Source organism: Eschrichtius robustus, chromosome 10 (assembly GCF_028021215.1).
Source record: "Eschrichtius robustus isolate mEscRob2 chromosome 10, mEscRob2.pri, whole genome shotgun sequence".
Lineage (NCBI taxonomy): Eukaryota > Metazoa > Chordata > Mammalia > Artiodactyla > Eschrichtiidae > Eschrichtius > Eschrichtius robustus.
The window spans coordinates 96190027-96214067 of NC_090833.1; the positions used below are offsets into that span (position 1 = coordinate 96190027).

Sequence of the window (24041 nt, forward strand, 5' to 3'; positions counted from 1 at the left end):
AGAACCCACACCACCTTACAGAAACCGAGGAGGAAGCATCACTCTGTCCTCCCACCAAAGGTGGGCTAGCTGAGGCATCAAAGCTTAGAGGGAGAGCTATAGGTGACACAGGCGAGGAGAGAACCAGGGATCAGCATGCATGGGCGGGGAGGAAAGGAGACACCAGGGGAGAGAGAAGTGAAGAACAGCCCGTGGTGATCTGCGTCCAGGGAACGAGGTAGTCACTGAAGTCTGAGCCTCACGTGACAAGGTCCAGGGACCAGCTTCTGCTGCTACTCCTCACAGCCAGGCTCCTCATCGCTGTCCTCCCCCAGAGGAAATTCCCTCATGTGCTTCTCGGCTGCGTGCATCCGGGTCTCCATGGGGCAGTCCTGGCTCAGAACTGCCTGCAGCAAGAGGCAGGAAGAGAAATCACCACACATCCTTCACCAGCTTCCCCATCCCCTTCCCCAACTAGCTCATCCAAGTCTAGTGCTGCACAGAAAAGACTCAAGAAACCAGCAAGGGACCCTTGTTCTGCTTCATGTATGTGCATAGGCCACCCAAGGGACCAAGGTGTAGTCACCCTAGTCAAGACAATCATCTGATATGCTTTTAATTGAATCCTTTCAGCAGTAGTACAGGCTATAGCAGGGAGCCAGCTGAAATCGGCACCACCTCCCACCAGACTTTCACGTCTTCTTTTGCTCCTTTAAGCAGCCTCCGCGTCCATCCCTAACCCACCCAGACCCTCAGGGTGCTCGTGCTGCGGTAAGAGGAAAGTATCTTATTAACTAAAATCATATGCTGTGGTTCTCTCCCCTGGGGTGTTTGTACTTTAAGAAATGACCTGGTAAGGACAAAGACAGATGGGAGTGAATGAATGAATGAATGAATGAATGTGCCCACTGGAATGCTGTCCATTTTGTGGGCATGATTTGGTAATTCACACTTTGCTAGTAACTACAGCAAATATAGGATGCCTTTGATGATCCCTGACCCCAACACTTTACAAGCTTCCCATTTTCCTCCTGTACTTAGGACCCTTCCTAACTGACCAGTGAAAGAGAGAAAGTGGTTGTGTAGAGAAGGGAAAATAAGGAAGGGCACAAAGGAAAGAGAGAGACGAAAGGGGCATCAGAAAACATGGCAAAGCAGACAGCCTATCAAAGAGGGAGGAAATAAGAGCACGGGATAAAAAGGGATGAGAGACATGGAAAGAAACAGAAGATTATTATTTTTTCAGCAGTAGTCAGAGCCCCTTACAAGCTTCTCCTCCTTGGCTGGGGGGCTCCTCAGGTAGTAGCAGAGAGGAGCGTAGATGATGTTGATGACCCCGATGATGACCATGAGCCAGGGGAAGCCAATGGCTTGCACAATGGCACCCCCAGTGGATGGGCCTGTGAAGAATAAAGCAAATCTACAAGTATTTATTGAGTCTTGATCACACAGAGGACACCATGCTAGGGGCAGCAGGTGACCCAGGGGATGTCCCAGGGTCAAATATCTCCAGAACCCCAGGAGAATCAGCCTCTTCTACCTGGTAAACAGTAGATAAAGGGAGAGTGGGGTACCAGGTCCTGGTGCTCCCCTATCCCTCCACCAACATACCTATAGCAAAGCCCATGCAAAAAGCCACGTCAGCGATGGCATAGACACTCCCATACACCGGGGCATGGCGCAGGTCCACCAGGTGTCCCATGATGGGCATCACAGAGGAATCCACCATGCCTGTGGTCAGAGCAAGCAGGACATCGCTGTCAGCTCTACCCACAGTCCCCCTCCCTGTCTGTGGCATCCCCCCTCCTCCTCCCCCGTTTAGTCCACTGCCTTTACCTGCTGTCTGTCCTCCCCTCAGAACTGACACCCATTCCTACCAGGAGTTATGAGGCCATCTCTCCATACCCCTGCCAGCCGCTCTCCTGCTTCTTCTGCCTTTCCCTCTGATCTGACCCAAAGCCAACATTCAGGGGCTTCTTGTTTCCTTTAAGGGCACTTCTTACCTATGGAAAAGCCAAGCCCTGCATTGGGGCCAATGAGACCAAAAATATTATGAGCCAGAGGAACCTGCAGCAGGAAAGGAGGAAGAGTTCATCAGGAGTCCAGCTAGGTCAGATGGGGGCAGCACAAAAATAAAGAGTTTTCCTACAAAATGCGTTATCAACCAGGCGCTACGTGCCACAGACATTATCTCCGTGCATTCTTATACCTCCTGATGAAAAAGAATCTTTACTTCCGTTTAAAGATATGAAAACTAGATTGGTGCCATTTGGGTTAAATGTCCTATTGAGAATTACAGAACATAAGTGGTAAGATCAAGTGTGAACCTCAGATTTGACTCTATGAAACCATAACAATGGCCCTTTTCTGCTGCATGGACTCTTCCTCCCCTTCCTCTACCCCCTCCACCCAGACACATACTTCCGTCCTCACTCTTCACTGAGTGGAGTTTCCTCTCCTTTCTATTTGCAACATCATCCAGAGGTTTTACTTAAACCCTAATTGGGGGCTTCCCTGGTGGCGCAGTGGTTGAGAGTCTGCCTGCCAGTGCAGGGGACACGGGTTCGAGCCCTGGTCTGGGAAGATCCCACATGCCGCGGAGCAACTAGGCCCGTGAGCCACAATTACTGAGCCTGCGCGTCTGGAACCTGTGCTCCGCAACAAGAGAGGCCGCGATAATGAGAGGCCCGCGCACCGCGATGAAGAGTGGCCCCCACTTGCCGCAACTAGAGAAAGCCCTCGCACAAAAACGAAGACCCAACACAGCCATAAATAAATAAATAAATAAAAATGGTTATTGTTAAAAAAAAAAACCCTAATTGGGAGCCAGTGGAGCAAGAAGACAAAAAAGAAATGCCAACAACCAATTACCTATAAGCCAGCAGGGCAGGTGGCGTGCTTTGCATTGCCGCTTCAGCAAGCTTGTGAAACTCATTCTCTTGCCCTCCCCATCCATCCCCCATGGAAGCCTTCTTTTCCTCTTTTGCTGGTTCCTCACCTCCCTCCCTGGGCATCTGTCACCCAAACCTGCTATACCAGCACACTCCACCCCTTAGAGGTTTCACATACCATTTAGATGTTAGTGGCTATAAACGATTTTAGGGGTGAATCCTCAAGGGCTATTTCTATTTTACCACTAGTACTGGTTAAAACTCTCTGTGGGCTCACTACATGCCAGACACGGCTGCAGTTGGTGTGGGTAACCCTGTGAGGTGCTATCAGAATCCTCTTTACACAGATGAGGATACTGAATAAAGGGAGGTGACGTAACGAGCTCAAAGTCACACGAGGAGCAAGTGACAATGCTGGGACTGAACCCGGAGCTTGAGCTCCCGCTGAGGACCTCCAGCCTTTCTTGAGCACTGTATTCAGTGCTTTACAGCCATCTCATTCTCCTTCAAGCCTACGAGGCAAGTGTGCTTCTGATCCTTATGGTGGAGAGGAGAAAATGAAGGCTTAGAGAGCTTGAAGGGGACTCCTGGAAATGGAAGAGCCTTTCTTTCTTTCTTCCTCTACCAAACATTCTGGTGCTAGAGATGGAAGTACAGATAATGGTTCCCCTGGTGGCTTATGGGGTCCTGTCAGGGTGAGATGAGTAAATGAAGGCATAAAACACACCATTTTACAGACCCCAGAAATAGATACCACGTGTATTGCTTCATGTGCCCATCCATAAAGCCTCAGACCTCTGTCTCCAGCTGCCCCACTGCCCTTTACCTCTCCTTCCCCACCTCCTTTCAACGGGATGACTGGTGGCATCTCCTCCAGTGCTAAATTCGTACCTACACAGACACAGTCTTTCTGACAATCCTTGCCAAGTCAAGGATTGACTCTGCTCATTTCAAAGGAAAGTGGTCTTTAAATGTCTGGGTTTCTCTCTCTCTCTCTCTCAACAAGACCTTATTATACTTACACAAAGCAAGCTGGTACCTACTACCACCATCCCAATCAGGGAGCACAGCCACCTGGAAGAAAACAGCCATCATTAAACAGTGCAAAGGGGAGAGATCCCTTCCACCTGCCACCCCATCACCAACACACTGGCCAGTCCTACCACCCCTACGTCCAGGAACCCCTTAGGATATGAGAAGATAAACACATCTCTACATGACCAGTTTATGCCCAGGTGAGCCCTTGCCCTGTCCCTTCCTGGCCCCTCATCTCTTCCCTGACTCCACACCTCTTTCCAGTAGAAGCAGATGAGGAGCAATGGGACATATTCTTCCTTCCCTTAGAAGAGGAAGCTGCTGACTCAGAAGGTACTTGCCCCTTGGGGATCATCCTCAAACTTAATTTATGCTGTTTCCCGATTCAGCCTACCTCTCACCTATTCATATTTTATCTGGTCTTCAGGGTCCATCTCAAAACCCACAAAATATACCAAACTTCTTTCCTTCTCTGATTTCCTATGGCAATGGTTTTTAAACTTATTTTTTAAATCTTTGTGCTGAAATCCAAAGGTAAAATTAAAGGTGTTCCCACTGTAGTGGAGGAACAGAATCCAGACTCATACCTCTTAGCCCCCAACCCTTTCCACTTGGTGGCCTCTGAGGCACACCTGTAGAGCTCCCTGGGGGGGTCCATGGAATATAGTTTGACAACCACTGCCCCAAGGTATTGCTTTCTTCATACCTGTTCTCTGTGGAATTATTTTATCTCTTCAACTGCACAACAAACATCTGGAGAGTAAAGGTTGTCTCTCATATATTCACTGCCTCTTCTATTGCAGCCAGCTCAGGACCATCCTTTCTCTACATTGCCCTTACCACCCACCCATCCCCATCCTCCCAGTGGGCAGTTTTTATCTGTGTGTACTTGTTCTAAATTTTCAACCTCAGAGAAGCTATTACTCATCATCCCAGGTGCAGGGAACCCCTCAGAAGACTCTCCCACCTGACTTTTCCCAGATCTCCAGGCTACATACCGACCCATCCTGTTGGCCAGCACGCCAAAGAGGTTGGTGCCAATGAGGTAGGACACACTGGCAGGCAAGAAAGCTAGACCTGTAGAAAGACACAGGCCCTTACCTTAGAATGTACCCAGCTACTCTAAAACACCTTGTTTCTTACAGGACAGTGAAGTCCCCCTGTTACCTTCAAGGATCCCAAACCACTTTGTTTTGTGGGTTGGAGATCCTTCTGCAAACCCAGAGCAGATGACATAGGGCTCCACACTCTGCTTTCCTCAAGAGCAGGGCTATGTTTAGCTTCAACACATTTAACGTGTTTTTAGCTCCCCTCTTGGACTTCCTGATGAATGGCTTTGATGAGCCATTCTCATGTATAAAATACCCGTGATTATCAGCATAAGAGCATGAGCTTTAGAGAAAGACTTACATACCTCCTAGGAAGTAAAATTCCTGCCTTGCTATTTACCTGCCCTTCTATTGCTCTGACAGTGACTTTTTTTTTTTTTTTTTTTTTTGGCCACACCTCAAGGCTTGCGGGATCTTAGTTCCCTGACCAGGGATCGAACCTATGCCCCCTGCAGTGGAGGTGCAGAGTCCTAACTACTAGACCACCATGGAATTCCCTCTGACAGTGATTCTGGATAAGTTACTAAACCGTTCTGAGCTTTGGCTTCCACATCTAGGAAAAACAAAGCTGTGATTCTATCATACCAAATTACACTAAGGAGCAAATTAGATAAATGTATGTAAAAGGATTTTGTAAACTGAAGCCCTTATCACATTGTTTTTTTGTGACAGTAGAGTCAGGTACCCTGGAACATGGGCTTTGGTGCTGAGTTCAAACTCTGGCTTGACCACTTGTTAGCTCTGTGACCGTGGGGAATTTACCCTCTCTGAGTCTCATTGATTTGTTCTTTCATTTATTCATTCATGTAGCATTTTTAATGAGCTTTTACTATGTACCAGGTATTCTAGGGACCAGGATTAGAAGGGTGAATAAAATAGACAAAATCCTGGCTTCCAGGGAGCTTACATTCCAAGGGAGGGAGATAGACAATAAACAAATAAATGAAAAAGATAATTTTGACAAGTGATAAGTTCTGTGAAGAAAGTTTAATGTGGCAATATGGAAGAGTGACCAGGAATAAGGGCTAACTTAGATTTAGGGGATCAGGGAAGGCTTCTTTGAGGAGGTAACATGTAAGCTGAGAACTGAATAACCAAAACAGAAGGTTTTTAGCAAGAAAAACAAACAAACATACAAAAACACTTAATGCAAATAGGAAAGCCCATTGAGTAGACAAGTCTAGAGTTCCGCGGAGAGATCCTACGCACAGACATAAGGGTTCGACTAATTGGTTTACCAATTAGTTCTTAAAGCCATGGGAATGGCTGGGATCACCCACGAAAGATCAGAGATAGAAGAATAGATATCCATGGACTGAGCCTTCTGGGACTCCTACCTTTAAAAGTTAACAGACGAGGAGGAGATAGCAAAGGTGACAAGGAGTAGCCAATGAAGTAGGAGGAGATGGAGTCCAGAAGGAAAAAGAAGAAGAAAAGAAAAAAGAAGTTCGACCTCTGAAGGAGCTGGGATGTTTCAACCATAAAGAGAAGGCAGTGGATGTAGGCACAGGTACAGGGAAGTAAGTATATGTAGTGATGAGAACATGCAAGGTCCCTTCTTGTTGCTTCTATTTTCTCAACGACTGGGAGTTGAGGATGATGAAGGTGAAGGGATGAGGGTGTGTAGGAGGTTTGAATGGAGAAGTGTAAACCAGTCCTTTTGGAAAGTAGGAAGAACATAACTAGGGATTTAAAGAAAGATTGTTGGACAGTGTGAAAACCCACTTTAGATTTGTGGCCATAAATATAAGGTGAGACCAACAGCCTACCTAGTGTGTGTTTTCCTACAGCCCCATTTCACTGCTCAGGTGCACGCAAGGAGTAGGCAACCAGATAGGCTTAACCAGAGTTAAGGCTTCCCATGTGACAACCCCAGAGGGAGTGGGTGGGGCAAAGAAATTAACAATGCTTTCAAAAGAGTGACATTAATGATGGACATGGATTCATCATGAGGGACTCCAAGCTGGGTAAAGAAAGAAGAGAGGACATGAGTAGTGAGGGAAACAGAGAAAGAATTGAATGGACTGGTGATCCCAGTGTAGCCAAAATGTGTTAATATAGGGGTATTAGAATACCTGAGCAGGGAATATGTAAGGTGATAACTGCACTGCTTGGAAGTGAAATTTCAGAGAAGCCATGATTAATGGTGAGGTCAAGGTCAATATTATATAAAGGTTTGATTGGTTAAGGTGGAGAGGAGAAGAAGATCATTGCAAGAGAGTAGATTAAGGAATAGGCCAAGATGTTGGTAAGGTTATCCACCTGGATATGGAAGTCACCAAAAGTGGTGAGAGGAATAAAGGTGAAATGAATATGAGCCAGGTGTTGGTGGATTTAATGAATGAGAAGGGATAACTCAGGGGTCAGTAGATAACTGCAATAAAGAAGGGTGGGGTGGTATAATCTAACGACATGATTTTCAAGGGAGTCAGGGCCTTTGAAGGAGAATGAAGAAGAAATGATTCAGAAGCAGCGAAAGAAAGCAAAGCCTAAAGGAACATGAACTTCCATCAAGAAGGCTGTGGGAAAATGGTGTTCTCAGAAAACATTCAGGTGTCAGGGCAAGAAGATGAAAAAAGAGGCTGAGGGCGTAGGGACACTTGCTGATGGCAGGGACTTCCACAAGACCCAGGATTTGGGAGGGCAATGGGAGATTGGGTCAGATTAAGAAATCTCTAAAATATGGGAATAATAATAATTCCTACCAGATAGGCTGGTTATAAGGCTTAACTGAGATAATGCAAAGCAACCATTTTGCAAGGCGCCTGGCACAGAATAAGTGCTCTCTGAGCATCGGCCTTAACTATTATCATCATAACCAGTGAGTAACAGGGTCAAGACCTGAACCCAGACCTTCTCCCTCCAACTCCAGGTGTTTCCACCACCCCACCAGCAGTGTGGCAGCACAGATGGCTCTGGCATAAAGAACTGCATGGAATGAGTGGTGTGAGTTTCCTTGGGTCTCACCAGCCTCTCTCTGCCTCTCTGTATAGAGAGGAAATAGTGCTGCCTAATAGAAACTGTCATGATGATTACAATTAAACCCAAAGTCAACAATTCACCAGTTACTGGCTGAGGTCTTGTTTGCTTTTAATATTCTCTTCTGTGGGCTGGAGGTGAAACACACCCTAGTGTGTTTGTCTAGTCTATCTGTACAGGTGGCAATCTGTTTCAAACTGTAACCATGTGTTTCTGTTTAATTGCTTTAAAAAAATTTAATAGTGTAGCTACTCAATTGTCTACCTGGTATCTGGAAATGGGCACCTGTAGGAAGCCCACAGGCCTCCTAGATACATCTCCTTGACATCATTTTAAGAGATGTGGGATTTCCTGAATGAGATTTTCCTCAGTCAGTGTGGCTTGTTCTTTAGGATCTGAGTATAGCTTGCAATTCAGTAGCATTTTGTGCAAAAGAGGTGTTCCAGACTATATGTCTACAGACACATATATATTTCACAGCATATCTTCAAGGGGTGGGGAATTACACAGAGCTGTGACTGTCAAAGTGATTTCAACAAAAACAATGATGAAAACAGTCATGATTTTTATTTCCTGACTATATCCTCTATTCCAGGCACTGTGCTAATGCCTTTAGAATACAAAGATCTATTTAACCCTGAAAACAACCAGAAACGTGCCTCCATTTTTACAAATTAAAAAAAGTGGAGTTTGAAGACGTTAAGTAACTTATCCAAGGACACAACCAGTAAGTGGCCGGGTCAGGATTTCAACCCAGGTGGGCTTGTTTCCAAAGCCTGAGCTCTTTCCTCCACTGGGTGAGAGTAGCGGGCACACAACGGGCCACTTGGAGAATGTTCAGTCACAGACTATAAATTGTTCCTCCCAACAACTTGGAGAGGGTTCTGCATTGAAAGCAATATTTTTCAGTGTGGTCGCTAACACCATATCAGCATCACTGGGAAACTCACCAGGAATGCAAACTTCTTTCTGCTGAATTGCTGGATGGGGCCTCGCAATCTGAATTTTAACACACTCTCCAGGTGAGCACATTTGAAATTAGACTTACAGACGCAGAGGGCACTGAGGAGAGTTGTAAGGGATGGTGGAGGGCGAGGCCTTCTCGGTCTCTCACTTACTCTCCTGAGGGCTTTTTACTGCAGCCTCGCCTGCACAAGGCACGGGGTGGCATCAGGCCTGTGAGTTTCCTTGCGTCTCACCAGCCTCTCTCTGCTTCTGCTTCTCTGTACCCTGACAGGAAACAGTGCTGCCTAACAGAAACGGTCAGTATGTTTACAATTAAACCCAAAGTCAGCAATTCACCAGTTACTGGCTGACGGCTGGTTTGCTTGTAATATTTCTGTGGGGTGAAGAAGGGCTGCAGCGAGGCCATTCTGAGCCAAGGTTGGTTGCCCTTCTGCCCCAAGAGCCTGAGCGGCTAGAGCCTGGAGGCAGGGGATGTTTATTTGCACCAAGCACCAACTAACTCAATTAACTGTCATGGTCAGAGGCAGCTGCAGCCCAGAAAAATTCAATTTGGGGCTACGAGTGCAGCTGGGAGCCTTGCTTAGCCTGGTCCCCTAAAAAATTAGATTTAGTGCTTTTCATTGTATATTAAGCTGTATCAGGTTCTTGTCAGTTTCCCCTCTGGCCACTTAAGCCTCTCCTCCCTGCAGTGACTGAGCCATTTGCACGTAACCTTCTCTGTCCCCTTTCCTCAGACTTCCTGGAAAGGTCCAGAGCCTCCTCTCTAAGCTCAGATGAGTCATGAGGACATCTCTCCATGGAGCAGAGGAGGCTAGAGGCCTCCCTCACAGAATAATATACTCCATTAGCACCTTTTTAGAGGTAAAAAGATAGCAAAAGGTAATCTGGGGGACAGAGTGGGAAAGAAGAACGTATCAGCAATGGTAACGGTGGTGCCTTGTTAATATTCTACGGGTGCAAAGCTTTGCCACAGATTATGTCATTTATTCCTCAGATTTACCCTCTGAACTAGATAGTATTCTGATGTCCATTTTAGAGATGAGAAAAGTGGTGCTCAGAAAGCTGTGATTTTCACAAGTGTGCACAGCAAATCAATGGAGCAGAAATAAAAACCCAAGGGCTTTCGACCAGAAATTATTCATCCACCCATCTAGGTATGTTGCCCCTCCAACACCCGTCAACACCCCCCAACCCTGCCCTTCTCAGCCTGCTTCTTTTTTTCTTCTTCTTCTCCTTTTTTTTTTTAAAGTTGAGAGTTACGTTTTATTGGACAGAAATTTTTAGGACTTCAAGCCCAGGAGGCAGCACCTCAAGTAACCCTGAGGGAACGGCTCCTTGGCCTGCTTCTTGAAGGGACTGCCCACTAAATCAGGCTTGATTCACAGTTGTGGACGGGGAAGGTCATTCTATGAAGGAAGCACACCGTCCTTCCGTGACCCTGAAGACCTGGCCCTGATGATGCTTGCCGATTACCCGAGAAAGGGCCCATGGCACGCATCTCTGCCCAAGCCCGAGTTGGGGACCAAGGTCACTTACCTAGCTGCCACTCAGGGGCACACATGGTCTGCATCATCCAGATGGGCAGCGTGGGCTCCAGCATGGCCACCCCCATGTTGGCAAAGCAGAGGGAGCCTGGGGAGATGGTTCAGTGAGCCCCCAAGGCTGCCCAGAAGCTCAGACTCTCCCAGCCCAAAGGGAGGCAATGCCAGCTTACCTGCAGCCACCAGGATAAAAGGGTCTCTGAGAAGTGTGAGGAGTGGAGTCCCCTTGGCACTCTGAGAACATGGAAAACAAAAAACTTCCATCTGTACAGTGTATACATCTCTCCTGTTTTCACAGAATCTGAGAGCGCGCAGGCAGGACCTCAGAGACCGTCTACGTCAGCTCCCTTACTGGAGAGACCAGACACCCTCGTCATAGAAGAGGAGGTGACTTGCCCAATGTCACAGAGTGAGCTGGTGGCCGCATAGCCCCCGTGTGCAAGGCGGTCACAAAGAGTAGGACAACATATTCCAGACATGATTCCTGCCTTTGAATGACCATCAACCAGATCAGAGTGGATTGTCAGCAAGGCCAACGTTGGACAACAGGTGTCTGGACTCCTGGCCTCGGGCCTCTCCACTAGATCTCGCCAGCACCAATGTTCATCCAGGAAGGACCACCGACAGAGTGCTGAACCCCAAAGGTGAGCCTAGAGGTAACGACTCAGAAAGCTGCTCAAGCTTTCTGACTGCTTTGTTCTGACCATGTGGAGCTGTACTGGACTGGTGTGGCCGAAGGTGCCTGAACATCTAGATTAAAATGCCAGCCTAAATGTCCAATTATAACATCCCGCACCCCTCAAAAAACTTCATCCCAGATAAACTTAGCACCTACCTTCCTTCCATGCATACAAGCAGGCCCTCAGTTGTCATGGTTACCTTTTCCTAAACTCCCTTCCTTCTCCTTTGCATAGGTCCAAACCTCACCTATTCGTCAAGGTCAAGCTTAAATGGCTCCTTCTTATCCAGCGTTCCCTGACTCAGTAGCTGGAACTTCTCTCGCTTTCAAATTTCCTGAGTACTGTGTCCTAATCTCTGGTGTTTACCACATTCTATCTTGTAATGGATTTAACAGTTTTGATATGATAACCCTCTCTGCATCCACACAGGGTGGATTGCAATATTCAGAGACACTAAAACTAAAAAGATTATGCCCTCTCCCATATATAATTCAAGTAAAGAGACAGATCTAAATCATAAAATGTACATAAAGAAGTCCAATAAACGCTTTGACCCAACAATTTCACTTTTATTTGTTTTTGTTTTTGGCTGCACCATGAGGCTTGTGGAATCTTAGTTCTCTGACCAGGGATTGAACCCGGGCCCTCGGCAGTGAAAGTGTGGAGTCCTAACCACTGGACCGCCGGGGAATTCCTGACAATTTCACTTTTAGAAATTTACTCTAAAGATTACCTCCAACTCTATAACAATGCCTATACACAAGGTTATTCATTACAGCACTATTTGTAGCTGCAAAATACTGGAAACTACCTAAATGCCCAAATATAGAAGAATGAATAAAATATAGTACTGGTATGCCAGCCAGAAAAAAAAAATACTTTTTTGAATACGTAGAACATTACCATCTAAAAATCAAAATTATTCAAAAAGGTACTAAAGGAAAATCATTCCTCTACTTACAACACTTCTGATACCAAATGGGTGGGCTTTTTTTCACACCAAGCAATTCTCCAATTCTCTGTGAACCAACTGGGTGTCCCTAAAGTTTAATTCAATTCTGACACTAATTACTTGGAGCTAGCACAGACCCCACAAGATTTCCCCCCACTTCAGACACCAATCACAAGTAGTACGCCCCTAGGATACCAACACTACCATCTGACTTGGCTACAAAATCAAGGTCCTTAGATCAAACTTTCCCCTATTGTCTGTACTCTCTTATCTTTCTTCATGACTTGGTATAGATTTCCCAGAGCCATCTCTGTCTTAGAGTCAGACAAATACCAACTCTGATATTTAACTGCTACAGAATGACAGTCTGTAAGGATGCTTTGGGGGGAGAGATTGTTTGGATGGCCTCCAAGGTCTTCTTTAGCTCTGAGATATTATAACTATAAATACTCAGGTCCCAATGTCATTGTCATCCTGGTTCTGAGTTATTATGTATAACTCAGTAAGGTTTCTTTGATTCTTTATAAGGCCCTTCCTCCATCTTGGTCCAACATCAAGCCAGACTCCTTCCCCATCCCTCATGCTATCCTAAACATGACCCTATTGGGAATCCAGTACAGTTCTTGCTTTCTCCAACTCCACTCCCCTTTCTTCTTATGGTTTGACAGGGATGGTCTAGGCAGGCCTGGGTCACTGCACTTATCCATTCTATCACTCTCTTGGCAATGGAGCTTGGTATCCACTTACCTCAGGAGAGACTTTGGAAGGCTGTAGGATGCAAAGCTGGAGTGCTAAGAAAGGAAGAGGGAGTGAGAAATAGTTCAGTGTGTCCACTTATTAGTTGGAGGATCCAATAACAGCCACATTGTTAGCACCCTACCCCTTGCAGATCTAATTCCCTGAGCTTCCTCCCTCTCTCTTACGATGGGGCAGTCCTTGATCCACCCAAATATGTCACCACGGACACCACAGCATGATGCATTCCCAACCTGACCTGGGCTCTCGCCTGTCTGGTGTCCTCTTATGGTGACTTACCTCCATCCAGTAGTGCCAGGAAGGCCAAGATGAGGAAGGGTACAATCTTCCCCAAAAATACATATGTCACACTTCCAAAGGGAGCTCCCACTAGAAAAGCAAAACAGGCATGGATTCCAGAGATGGGGGGCTGATTCCCAGCCAGCATGACTTGTCCTCCTATACCCAGTGAGCATTTCTTGAGGGCCTGCTAGGGGCTGAGCTCCACATGAGGACATGAGGTTTTGAGGATTCAGAGATGAAGAAGACCTACTTCCAAGGGGCTCACTTTCTCGTGGAAGAAATGTGTGTGTGGGCGTGGGGGAACCCAAATAATTATAACATGGTGAAAAGTAAATGTTCCATCCACAAAATGTTATGTAATCACAGTAGAGTGAGTTCAGGTGGCCACAGGGGCTTTGTCAACTGGGTAATACTGGTGGGGGAGAAGCACGTGTGAAGAACACAGAGGTGTCAGAAAAGAGAGTGTGGATAGAGCAGAAATAGAAGAAAGTCCCTGTTACTAGAATAGGAGTATTTGGGAGATGAGGAGAGGTGGGGAAGGTTGAGAACAAATAGCCAAGGGCCCTGTATATCCAGATAAGTACAAGTATAAGGCATGTACTTGGCCTTGTGGGCTAGGGAGAAACATGAGTGCTTTGTGGCAGGGGAGAAACACCACCAGCTCTGGGCATAGGAAGCTTCTTCTGGCGGCACCTTGGAGGGAGGAGGCAACGTGCAGATCGGGCAGGAGGCTGGTGCCTTGTTCCAGCTGAGACGTGATGAGGAGCTGGACTTGAGTAAGTGGCTTAGGAGGGTATAATAGGCTTATTCATTTGGGAGTGAGAGGTGATAAAGGAGACAAGGATGCACCAAAGTTTTAGCTTGGGTGTTTGGGGAGGTGGATACTAACAAAGAGAGGGCTTTGGTTCCCTCTCCTCACCATGGTGGTAGAGAGCAGGGTATGGGCCAGGGAAGAGATTTTTGGTGTTTTCTTCTCAGTCAGCTAGAAAATTCCTAGAGGGCAGGAACCATGTCTGAGGCTTCTGACCTGTATCCCCTCTGTGCCAGCATTGTGCTTGGCACACAATACGTACTCAGTAAAAGTGTGTGGCTTGTTGGACTAGTCAATTAAACCAGACTTTGGATGAAACTCAAAGAAAGTATAAGCTTATGGTTTGGAGCTTGGGATTCAATCCCAGAAAATCTGAGTCTGTATCCTTGCTCTGGCATTTCCTGGCCATGTGACCTTGGATGGCTATGAACGTTTCTTATCCTCATCTGTGTAATGGGGACGATCATTCCTCCTTTACAGTGTGGTAGTGAGGAATAAAAGAGATTATGTATACATTTAGCACAGAACCTGACAAAGAGCACGTTCTCATGTTGAAAGCGCAGGCCACGTACGGAAGCAGAGGTAAGGCGGCGGCTACTAGCAGGCAGATATTCACTCCCTTGAATAGAGTAGGTTTCTGGACCATTCCCAGGCCCTTATGAGCTGTTCAGCTTCCCAAGGGGAAAGAGATTCTGCTTTTCCTGTTCAGAAGGCCTCAAAACATGGTTGGACAGAGAAGGAAGAAAAATGCTGTCTTCCATGACCTTAGAAACACCTGCCTCCTGGGGCTGTCTCCAGAGAGTCTGCTGTACCTCCCCCTCCTGAACCCAGACCTGGGGCCAGTGCCACTTACCTAGCACTCCCAAGGCAAGGCCCCCCAAGGCAATTCCCATGGCCTGCCCTCTCTCACAGTCATCAGTGTAGACACTTGCCAGCATCCCAAGACCTGAAAGGAGAGAGGCAGGTAGAGTTAGCATAGTCTCTGCCTCTCTCACTGAGTCCTTGGTCTTGCCCCTATTATATCTTCAGGGGTCGTCTTAGCTAGAGTTTCAGTTTTTGGGGTTTTATAGAACCTAACCCATAGTATTTTGCAAATACTGCCTCCCACAAGTCCCCCAAATGCCCACCTTGCTCACTCCTTCTGTTCAGAATATCATTGGAAGTGCAAAAGTCTCTGGGAAGGGTAATGCAGAATACCATTGTCCAGTGATCCTGCATTTCATATTATTTTATCATTTCCTAGTACATTTCCCTGAATCCATGGATATGGAGTAGGCCAAGGAAGGGAAAACCTATGGACACAGAGCACTGCTCTATTCGATGGGGATGCCCAAAGAAGAGTATGAAAGCACTTGGGAAAGAGTGTGGGCTGGGCTCTTATGCCCATTTACTCATGTGTAAAATGTCATAAAATCTCTGCTTCATAGGATTACATTAAATATTGTATTTGATAGTACTTTGCAAACTGTGATGGTATTACCAATAGTATTAACTTTACTATTTCTATAAAATGGTAAGAGGGGGACAGAGAAAAGACCATAGAGTGCCATTAAATAAAAACCTGGCATACTTCACAGTTTTACCTTGGGCTTGGTCTGACCTGAGCTAGCAGCATCTAAATATTATCAAAGAGAATTATGTCACGCTTAGGGATTTATAGGCGCTACCAGCAACTCTACAATTATCTTGTTTTTAAATCACAATTTCCGCAACTATGCAGAGATACATATCACAATTTATGCAACAATCACAACTATGATGATATTTTCCTTAATTTCTTCATATAAATCTTATAGGGTCTGATGGTAGTAAGAGATGGTGAGAGATGTGTGTGTGTGTGTGTGTGTGTGTGTGTGCAAGATGTCGGCATTACCTGCAACAGATGAAAATGAAGATCCAATGCCTTGAAGAGTTCGGGCCACAAAGAGCAGGGTATAGGTACCAGAAAAAGCAAACACTGGGCAAAGAGAATAGCAAGAATGTTCCAGTTAGCAAAAATGCCTTTGATTCCCTGGCCACCAGAAAATGGACTCATGATACCATAGACATGAGCCATTATGTGTATGTTTTAATAAAGCATGATCACTGCTCCCTGTTTTCAGAGTTGTCTTTCTAATCCTTCCCCCTTAATTAGGATTGCATTTTAATTGGCATGAAGACAGAGAAACCAAAGCATAAACCGATTCACCACACAGTGGATGGAAGGCTGAGTGTCCACATTTCCTGCTTAAAACCCAACATCCTGTCCACTGGAGTCAGGGCTGTGCATGAAACCCAATGCCCTGGGCTGAGAACTGATCCCTGGACCCTACTTCTGGATCCTCTATATGCAACACCCAGATTTGATCTTTGCCATTGTTGGGTCCCATTGGGTCATCTGGAGTGTGGGACCAAAGCTATGTGTACTTGAAGGACCATTGGTACTGTGTAGAAAATAATATCTTGTAATCCAATCAGATCCTTCCCCTTATTATGGAGGATCTTTTAGCCAAATCAGATCAGTGAGTATTTATTAAGTAATACTGACCATGCAGCTGTGCTGGACTCTGTAGCAGATGTGAAATAAAGAGAATATCCAGTTCAAGCCCTTGAAGAGATTCAGTCTACTAGAGACTAACATGCACGAAACTGAGAACCAAACAGGAATATGTTATCAACAACTAAATTACAGGGCATTGGCAGTAAGGTTGGTGGGTCCAGACATGTCTCACCTCCAATTCCAGGACAACACCACAGAAAGAGAGAAGGCTCCCTCCCAAAGTGTCTGAATCAGCATAATCTGAATGCTTTTGCCCATTCATTAGATGTCTTTGGTTGTGTTTATAATCTTCTCCCATTACTTCCCGACATGAGAACACCGTCTCCCAAACGTGCAAATGATTGGTCTCTCCTGGCCAGGCCTCCAATGCTTTCTCCTAGGCTTTCTGATTTCCACTCTGTTCAAGGTCTGCTACCCCTATGTCCTTTGAGAATGGTGTGACCAACTCATCTCTGTTGGCCCAGGACCTTTGTGGTTTTAAAATCAAAAGTCTCACATCCCAGGAAGCCCCTCAATCCCAGGCAAACTAGGATGGTTGATCCCCCTATTTAGGAAGACCAGAGTAATTTCTTTTTCACTTTGTGCCCCAACATGGGCCACCATTTAGCTCCTAATTACATTAAGCATGTTTCCCAGCTGGGGGCCCTTCGGGGGAGTGATGGGCATCAGCAACCTCATTTTAGTATTTAAAAACCCTGAAGGAATGCTACATAGGATCCCCTAAACATCAAACGTTTGCTAGAGTTAGGCTAACTCAGTGTAGCAACACTAGTTATGGCATGGAAACGATAATTATTATTTAACACATACAGTTCGGTAGATAAGAAAAGCTTTCAAAACATGAGTTCTTGGACTTCCCTGGTGGCACAGTGGTTAAGAATCTGCCTGCTAATGCAAGGGACACGGGTTCGATCCCTTGTCTGGGTAGATCCTACATGACACGGAGCAACTAAGCCCGTGTGCCACAACTAATGAGCCTGTGCTCTAGAGCCCGTGAGCCACACTACTGAGCCCACGTGCCACAACTACTGAAGCCCGCGTGCCTAGAGCCCGTGCTCCACAAGAGAAGCCACCGCAATGAGAAGCCCGCGCACCGCAACGAAGAGTAGCCCCCCTCACCGCAACTAGAGAAAGCCTGTGCACAGCAATGAAGACCCAACGCAGCCAAAAATAAATAAATAAATTTTAAAAAATCAGTTCTTGACAGAGAATCAGGAAAGGACCTTATGCTAAAAAGTTTGGGATCCACTAGGACACTGCATTACCTTACTTTGCAGGGTGTTTGTCATGGCTCCCAGGCAAGCATTAAGAACTCCTGGGTAGACAGAGCCATGTCTTTTCATTCTTTATGTTCCCTCAGTGACTTTTCAACTCAGTGACTTTTCACCATCACCATCAAGGCATCATGTGTGTGTACCATAAAGTTTTGTGAAATGAACTATGTCTCATTTGATGAAATAGAGCGTCTTACTAGTTTTTAACTTACTGTTTGGCATAGGTTGAGCTCCTAGAAGTTCAATAAAGATTTCTAACTTTAATTTCTTCATTTTCTTTGATTCAACTAGAATGTCACAAGTAAGCTGAAGTTCTCAGACAGAACTTCACACATTGAGCTCCTGCACTTTGCACCTTCCAGCCCTGAATGCAACAAATTCCTGTTCAGTATTGGTTGACAGGAGTCAAGTCCTATGCTGGAAGGGAAGAAAATTTGAGAAAGAGCAATAGAAAAAGTAGAAAAGTAACAGAAAGGTAATAAGAAAAACAAGAGGGAGAAGGTATGTTATTCGGAGCAGAGAGGCAGCAGGATGCCTTCCCCTTTATTAAACTCTACCCCCCCCCCAACTCCACATTCATTTTTTTCTTATTTTCTCAGGGTCAATTTCCAGATGTATTTTATTTCACTTACTGTTCTTATTCCATCTCTATTTTATTGGGAACAGTTATCTGATACTGGGTAGACTATTTGTCTTTCTCTTTCTTGTTTCCTTAGCAAATTTATTTTCCAAAGCTATAATCTTTAATGGCCTTCCTTGAAGGGAGTAAACTTTTATGGAATTTTCCAGTTGCTACTGCCCAATTTAGATTCTTTGTTAGTTGCCCTTTACCTTTACATATCAAAATACTATGACCTCTTTTCAAAGATGGGAGGTTTGGGGCTTCCCTGGTGGCACAGTGGTTAAGAATCTGCCTGCCAATGCGGGAGACACGGGTTCCAGCCCTGGTCCAGGAAGACCCCACATGCCACGGAGCAACTAAGCCCGTGCACCACAACTACTGAGCCTGCACTCTAGAGCCCGTGAGCCACAACTACTGAGCCGGTGTGCCGCAACTACTGAAGCCCCCGTGCCTAGAGCCCGTGCTCCGCAACAAGAGAAGCCACCGCAATGAGAAGCTGTGCACCACAACAAGGAGTAGTCCTCGTCCTCCGCAACTAGAGAAAGCCCGTGTGCAGCAACAAAGACCGGACGCAGCCAAAAATAAATAAATAAATAAATTTATTTTTTAAAAAAAGATGGGAGGTTTGTACTAAACTCATTCAAGGGATTACTGATAGATACACATACACATTATAGCATACAAATTAAAACAGCCTTCACAATTTTCCAGAGCTGAAGGAAGTGAAGTATCTGTTCTTTTATAGCATGATATACAAAGGCCAACTAGACTGAGTTGCCTCTACTGCTCTAGTCCCCATAACGAAAACTGTAAAGTATTTAAATCAGTGTCATAGGTCACTTAGTCAGATGACTAATTAGCTAACTTGACCCTGCTCTCTTCCTGGTAAGGCATGTGATAAAATCAAAGTTAATCAATGAAGTGAAGAAAAGAGGTAGCAAATTACTTACTAACTGTGGAGATAAACATGATAACAAAGCCAGCAAACATGGGAATGTGATATCCAATCCTAAAAGGGAATTTAAAAAAAGATACAATTCCAATAGGCATCCGTATACTTGCACTATATTTTTTCATGTAATTGGGGACAAAAATGCAGTTATTTGAGTTCATGGCAAAACATGTCTCCGAATGCAGGTATAGAGATGGAATATGACATGTGAATGCATATAAACAAACATGCAAATTTGCCTGTCGGCCAGGGCCCAAATCCTCTTTTCCAGAAAAGATAAATAACCTAGTCAGAAGGCATATCTTTCTGAAACATGAGGATAATCCCAAACACAAGCACTAAGAAGCCAGTGCTCTATCCTGCAACAGGCCTGTCCTATTTCTACCCTTACCCCATTCAAGCCATGTTCCAGGGCACTGAAATAATACCAGTAGTATACTTCTGTTCCCTGGTTCTCTTCTTGGTACTCAGTAGTCATTACATCACTAAGAAAATCTGAAGCCCAAGTCATTTTATCAATATCATGTTATCTTTCCCAAACAGCTGACCACCCTGGGGTGCAGACAAGTGAGTTTTCCTTCCTTTATCCCTTCTAACCACCTTTATGATACCTCAGCCCATTCTCTTGTTTCTGAGCCCCTGAGTACCCTGTGGGGCACTGTACCCATTGAGATACCTGTTGGTGAGAGGCCCCACGAATGGGTTGACCAGGAGTTGCATCAGAGCCTTGGAAGCAAACAGAAGCCCAACCCATATGTTCTCTTCCTTCAAGAACTCTGTGCCTCGAAAGCAGTTGTTTTCATGGGCTGGGATGGCTTCGGTGACCGGAGCGGGGATGGTGCCGGAAGTGTCACTTGTCCATGCTATGCCACTGGGCACACTTTCTTCGATAGCCAAGGTGTTGTTTTCAAAGAAGGGGAAGATGGTGGAAAAGGCAGAAGTGAGGGCAGGCTGGGAAGCTGTGGTGGGCCCAGGGTACAGAGAAGTGTTGACTTTGAACTCTGTGGCATATAGGTAGGTGGGCACAATGGGCACTGAAAGTTAAGAAGAACAAGTAATGAGGGCTAAGGACAGACTGTCTTCTGACTGCTAGTCAGTTCAGGGACATTACCATGAGGTCCAGACTCATGCTCAGGAAGGCATCTAAGTGACATGATCTGAAGCCTACTCAAAGACTGCGCCTGCCCGAGTTACCCTATTAGCTCAAGTACCTGAATTCCAACCATCATACAATTGGTCCTCATTATTCATGGATTCCATATTGGCTAATTCGTCTACTGGCTAACGTTTGTAATCACAAAAATCAATGCTCACAAAGCCATCACGGGTTTTCTCAGACATACATGCAGAGAGTGTGGAAAACAGAGTCACCAGATGCTCACTTTTGCAGCTGAGGTTGAACAAGGTGGGCTCTGCCTTCTTGTTTCACTCTCACACAGAGATGCAGAGCATGGGGTGGGGAAGGGCAGCGAGGTGCAAGAAACCCCAGCTCTGGGGCCAGTTGGGCACAGCCTGAATCCCAACTCAGCACCTGTTAGTGTGGTGGCCTCAGGCAAGTCACTTAACACCTCTGAAGTTCGTTTTCTCTTTTGTAAAGAAAATACTATCTACAAGGATGTGTTGTTTTTAAGATTTAAGATTATAATCTATACAGTGTGTGTTCCCGCACACACACACACATATGTATGGGGGTGGGGTGGGGGGGGGGCGTGTGTGTATTTCCCCGAGGAGAAATTATTTAGTATGGACTAAATCCAGTGTTCACAGAAACTTTATAGAGCATAACACCATGAATAATAAGAACTGACTGTATTGGATTTATAATTTGTTTCAGGAAGATTCTTGTTTAAAACCATATATTTTACCCAGAAGGGGAAACATGTTGGCGCCCATTTATATACCAGCACAACTGAATGTAAAAATGAATAGACTACCAACTAAAAAAGAAGGACTGGGAGGGAATGCACCACAGGAAAGGTAGGTTTGGATAAGAAGTTGGATATCCATATAAAGTGTGTTATTTTGACAGAGCAGACAAAGGCAACACGGTGGGAAGACGCTCACTAACCCAGAGGGCACTTGGAGTCCTTAGCACCTTAGGAAGAGAGTATGCGGAGGAAGAAAAGTATTGCCAGTTCTGGCTCTGGGTCAGCCCCTTTGATCTGGTCAGATGCTCTCTGAACCTCCTTCTCTTTGAACCTCTGGGGTCTTTCAGCAAAGGTTGGCAAGCTTCAGACTCCCATTTCCTGTCATTTCTTCCAATCCCCAGCAATCTTTGTGTTTTCAAGCACAAAAAGAAAAATTCTCCAGTCCGTTCACTGCTGAATTCTAACAGGGTATGTGCTGTCCTCTGGGAACCGGAGCAAATTAACCCCCAGCACCAAGCCCCCCAAACGTACCCACCACAGTGAGCAGCATGTTGTCCAGGAGCAGAGCAACAAACACCACCAGCAACACCAGCTTCCGGGACTCTCTCCCCTTCTTCAGCAACCACTGAGGAACGTCCAAAGCTGCCCTGAGCATGCTGAGGGCTGTGCCAGGGGTGGCTTCTCTGCCAGGTTTTTAGGGAGGATCTGGGAGAAATTCTGCCCAGACAAGTGAAACTCACTATTAAAATGAGAAGTACAAAGAGTTGCACGTGATAGGATGGTATTTTTGTTTGTTTTTGGTTTTTCTATATTTTATTGAAGTATAGTTGATTTACAATGCTCTGTTGATTTCTGCTGTACAGCAAAGTGATTCAGGTACACATATATATATTCCTTTTCATACTCTTTTCCATTATGGTTTATCACAGGATATTGCATATAGTTCCCTGTGCTATACAGTAGGACCTTGTTGTTTATCCATCCTATATATACTAGTTTGCATCTGCTAATCCCAAACTCCCAGTGATAGGATGGTATCTGAACCTTTTCCATGCCTGTGTCTCTGTTACTTCTTATACATCCGAATAACTCTACCTCGTTCTCAGAATGCCTTCCAAGGAAGCATTGCTGACCGGCTTTTTATATCTGAAATTCTACCTCACACATTAAGCAAGTTCTACAGAGATCACCTAGCTCTATATTTCTCAAACATCAGACATTTGCCCATCACCTCAGTAGTTTATGTCATATCTGAGGACTACCTGTATTGTTATTTACTTAATCTTTTCCTTTAAATCCACTCTTTTTAAAAACTGAAATACTATCGTTTAAAAAGATAACTTTATGTGCTATGCCAAAAAAATAACTGTCTATGTCTATGTACCACCCCAAAATAGCCCATGTGCCACAAGTGTTACCTGTGCTGCCCACTGAGAAACACTGACCTAGACCAAGGCTTTCATCTCACAGATGATAAATCTGAGCTTCAAGAAGCTAAGAGATGTGTCTCAGGTCTCACAATCAGTGTCAAACTAGAACAAAATCCCAAGTTTTTTTTTAACTTGCAGGAATGTTCCCCCCCATCTTCCCTTGCTCTATGGTACTAGAAACACACCTATTCTTTTGTTTAAGCTATAAACCCCTGCTCAGAAAGGTGTGCTACTCTGTGTAAGTAAAATACTAACTTTGATGATTCGTTTTCTACTTAGGATTTCATGTCATTAGTCAGCATTAAGCCAGAGTACTTTGTTAAACTTCAGGTAATAACAGTTGCTGGGAAGAATTTCATTTTCTTTTATGTTGTTTCTGTTGTAGTATCAACAATTCCAATCTCATAAATTTTAAAATAGATTACTGTCATGAAACATATCAGGCTCTAAAAAATGTATACACTTTGATTTGGAACCTATATTAAGGAAATAATCAGAAATGCAGCCAAAGATTTATGTGTAAAATTAATAACTGTTGAATTATTTATGTTAGTGATATATTTTAAATGTATCATAAAAATGATACATTTTAATGGTGGAATATAAGTAGCTCTTAAAAACAATATTTTCAAATAATTTTGATGACTTAGAAAATACTCTTAATATGTTAAGAAAAAAAGATATTAGATTGTATCTACAGCTTGACCTCAATTATATAAAATATAAATATATGTGCACCATTTTAAAAGACTAGACTAGAAAGGTACACCCACAAGTGTCAGCTATTATAATCAATGACAAATTATCTTCTTTCTCCTTTTCTGTAATTTTGAGTTATTCTATAATTAACTACTTTCATAATACAGGAACTAAATAATTTTAAATGATTATCATTGGGGTTCAATATCAGCCTCAAATGTTGGAAGTATCCCAGCACTGAGCTACTCTGTTTTAAGGCAAGGGCTGGAAGAAGAACACCATCCACACTACAGTTCCAAGTGACCAAGGGGTGCCCATGGAACCAAATTTCCAGATCAGTTTTAACCAGAAAATGCATGCAAATCATTTAAGACCCTTCATTTCTCTCTATATAAGGAAAAGCTATATCTAAATACAAACTGAGTTAGGATATGTAAGAAATGCATACATAAGAATATAAGAAGAGATTAAAAGAAAAGCAATGGAAAACTAAAAGATGTAAAATGAAATAAAATAAGTTCTCTGAGGACAGACCAAAAATATTCAAGCAAACAAAACCAAACCAAAACAACAAACCAAACGAAACCAGGAATCTGTCAACAAATCAGTAGTAAACTTTAAAGTCATAATTCTGTTTTGAGAGAAACAAATTACAAGGAAGGATTGAATCTGTCCA

General features: G+C 44.6%; 1 protein-coding gene across 2 annotated transcripts; it reads right to left on the reverse strand.

Moving 5' to 3' along the window:
- Window positions 1-272: 272 nt before the first annotated feature.
- On the reverse strand, window positions 273-21891 carry SLC18A1 (solute carrier family 18 member A1). Of its 2 annotated transcripts, XM_068552772.1 has the most exons (15): window positions 21768-21891; window positions 20045-20402; window positions 19367-19425; window positions 15855-15938; window positions 14835-14927; window positions 13168-13257; window positions 12880-12923; window positions 10674-10734; window positions 10496-10591; window positions 4904-4982; window positions 3893-3944; window positions 1983-2046; window positions 1591-1710; window positions 1246-1379; window positions 273-386 (listed from the first exon to the last, which is right to left on the reverse strand). In XM_068552772.1, the coding sequence occupies exons 1-15, from the start codon at window positions 21889-21891 to the stop codon at window positions 273-275; spliced, it is 1572 nt and encodes a 523-aa protein (XP_068408873.1). The 2 variants fall into 2 exon arrangements, with proteins under 2 accessions (XP_068408873.1, XP_068408874.1); XM_068552773.1 differs by lacking the exon at window positions 10496-10591.
- Window positions 21892-24041: the final 2150 nt, after the last annotated feature.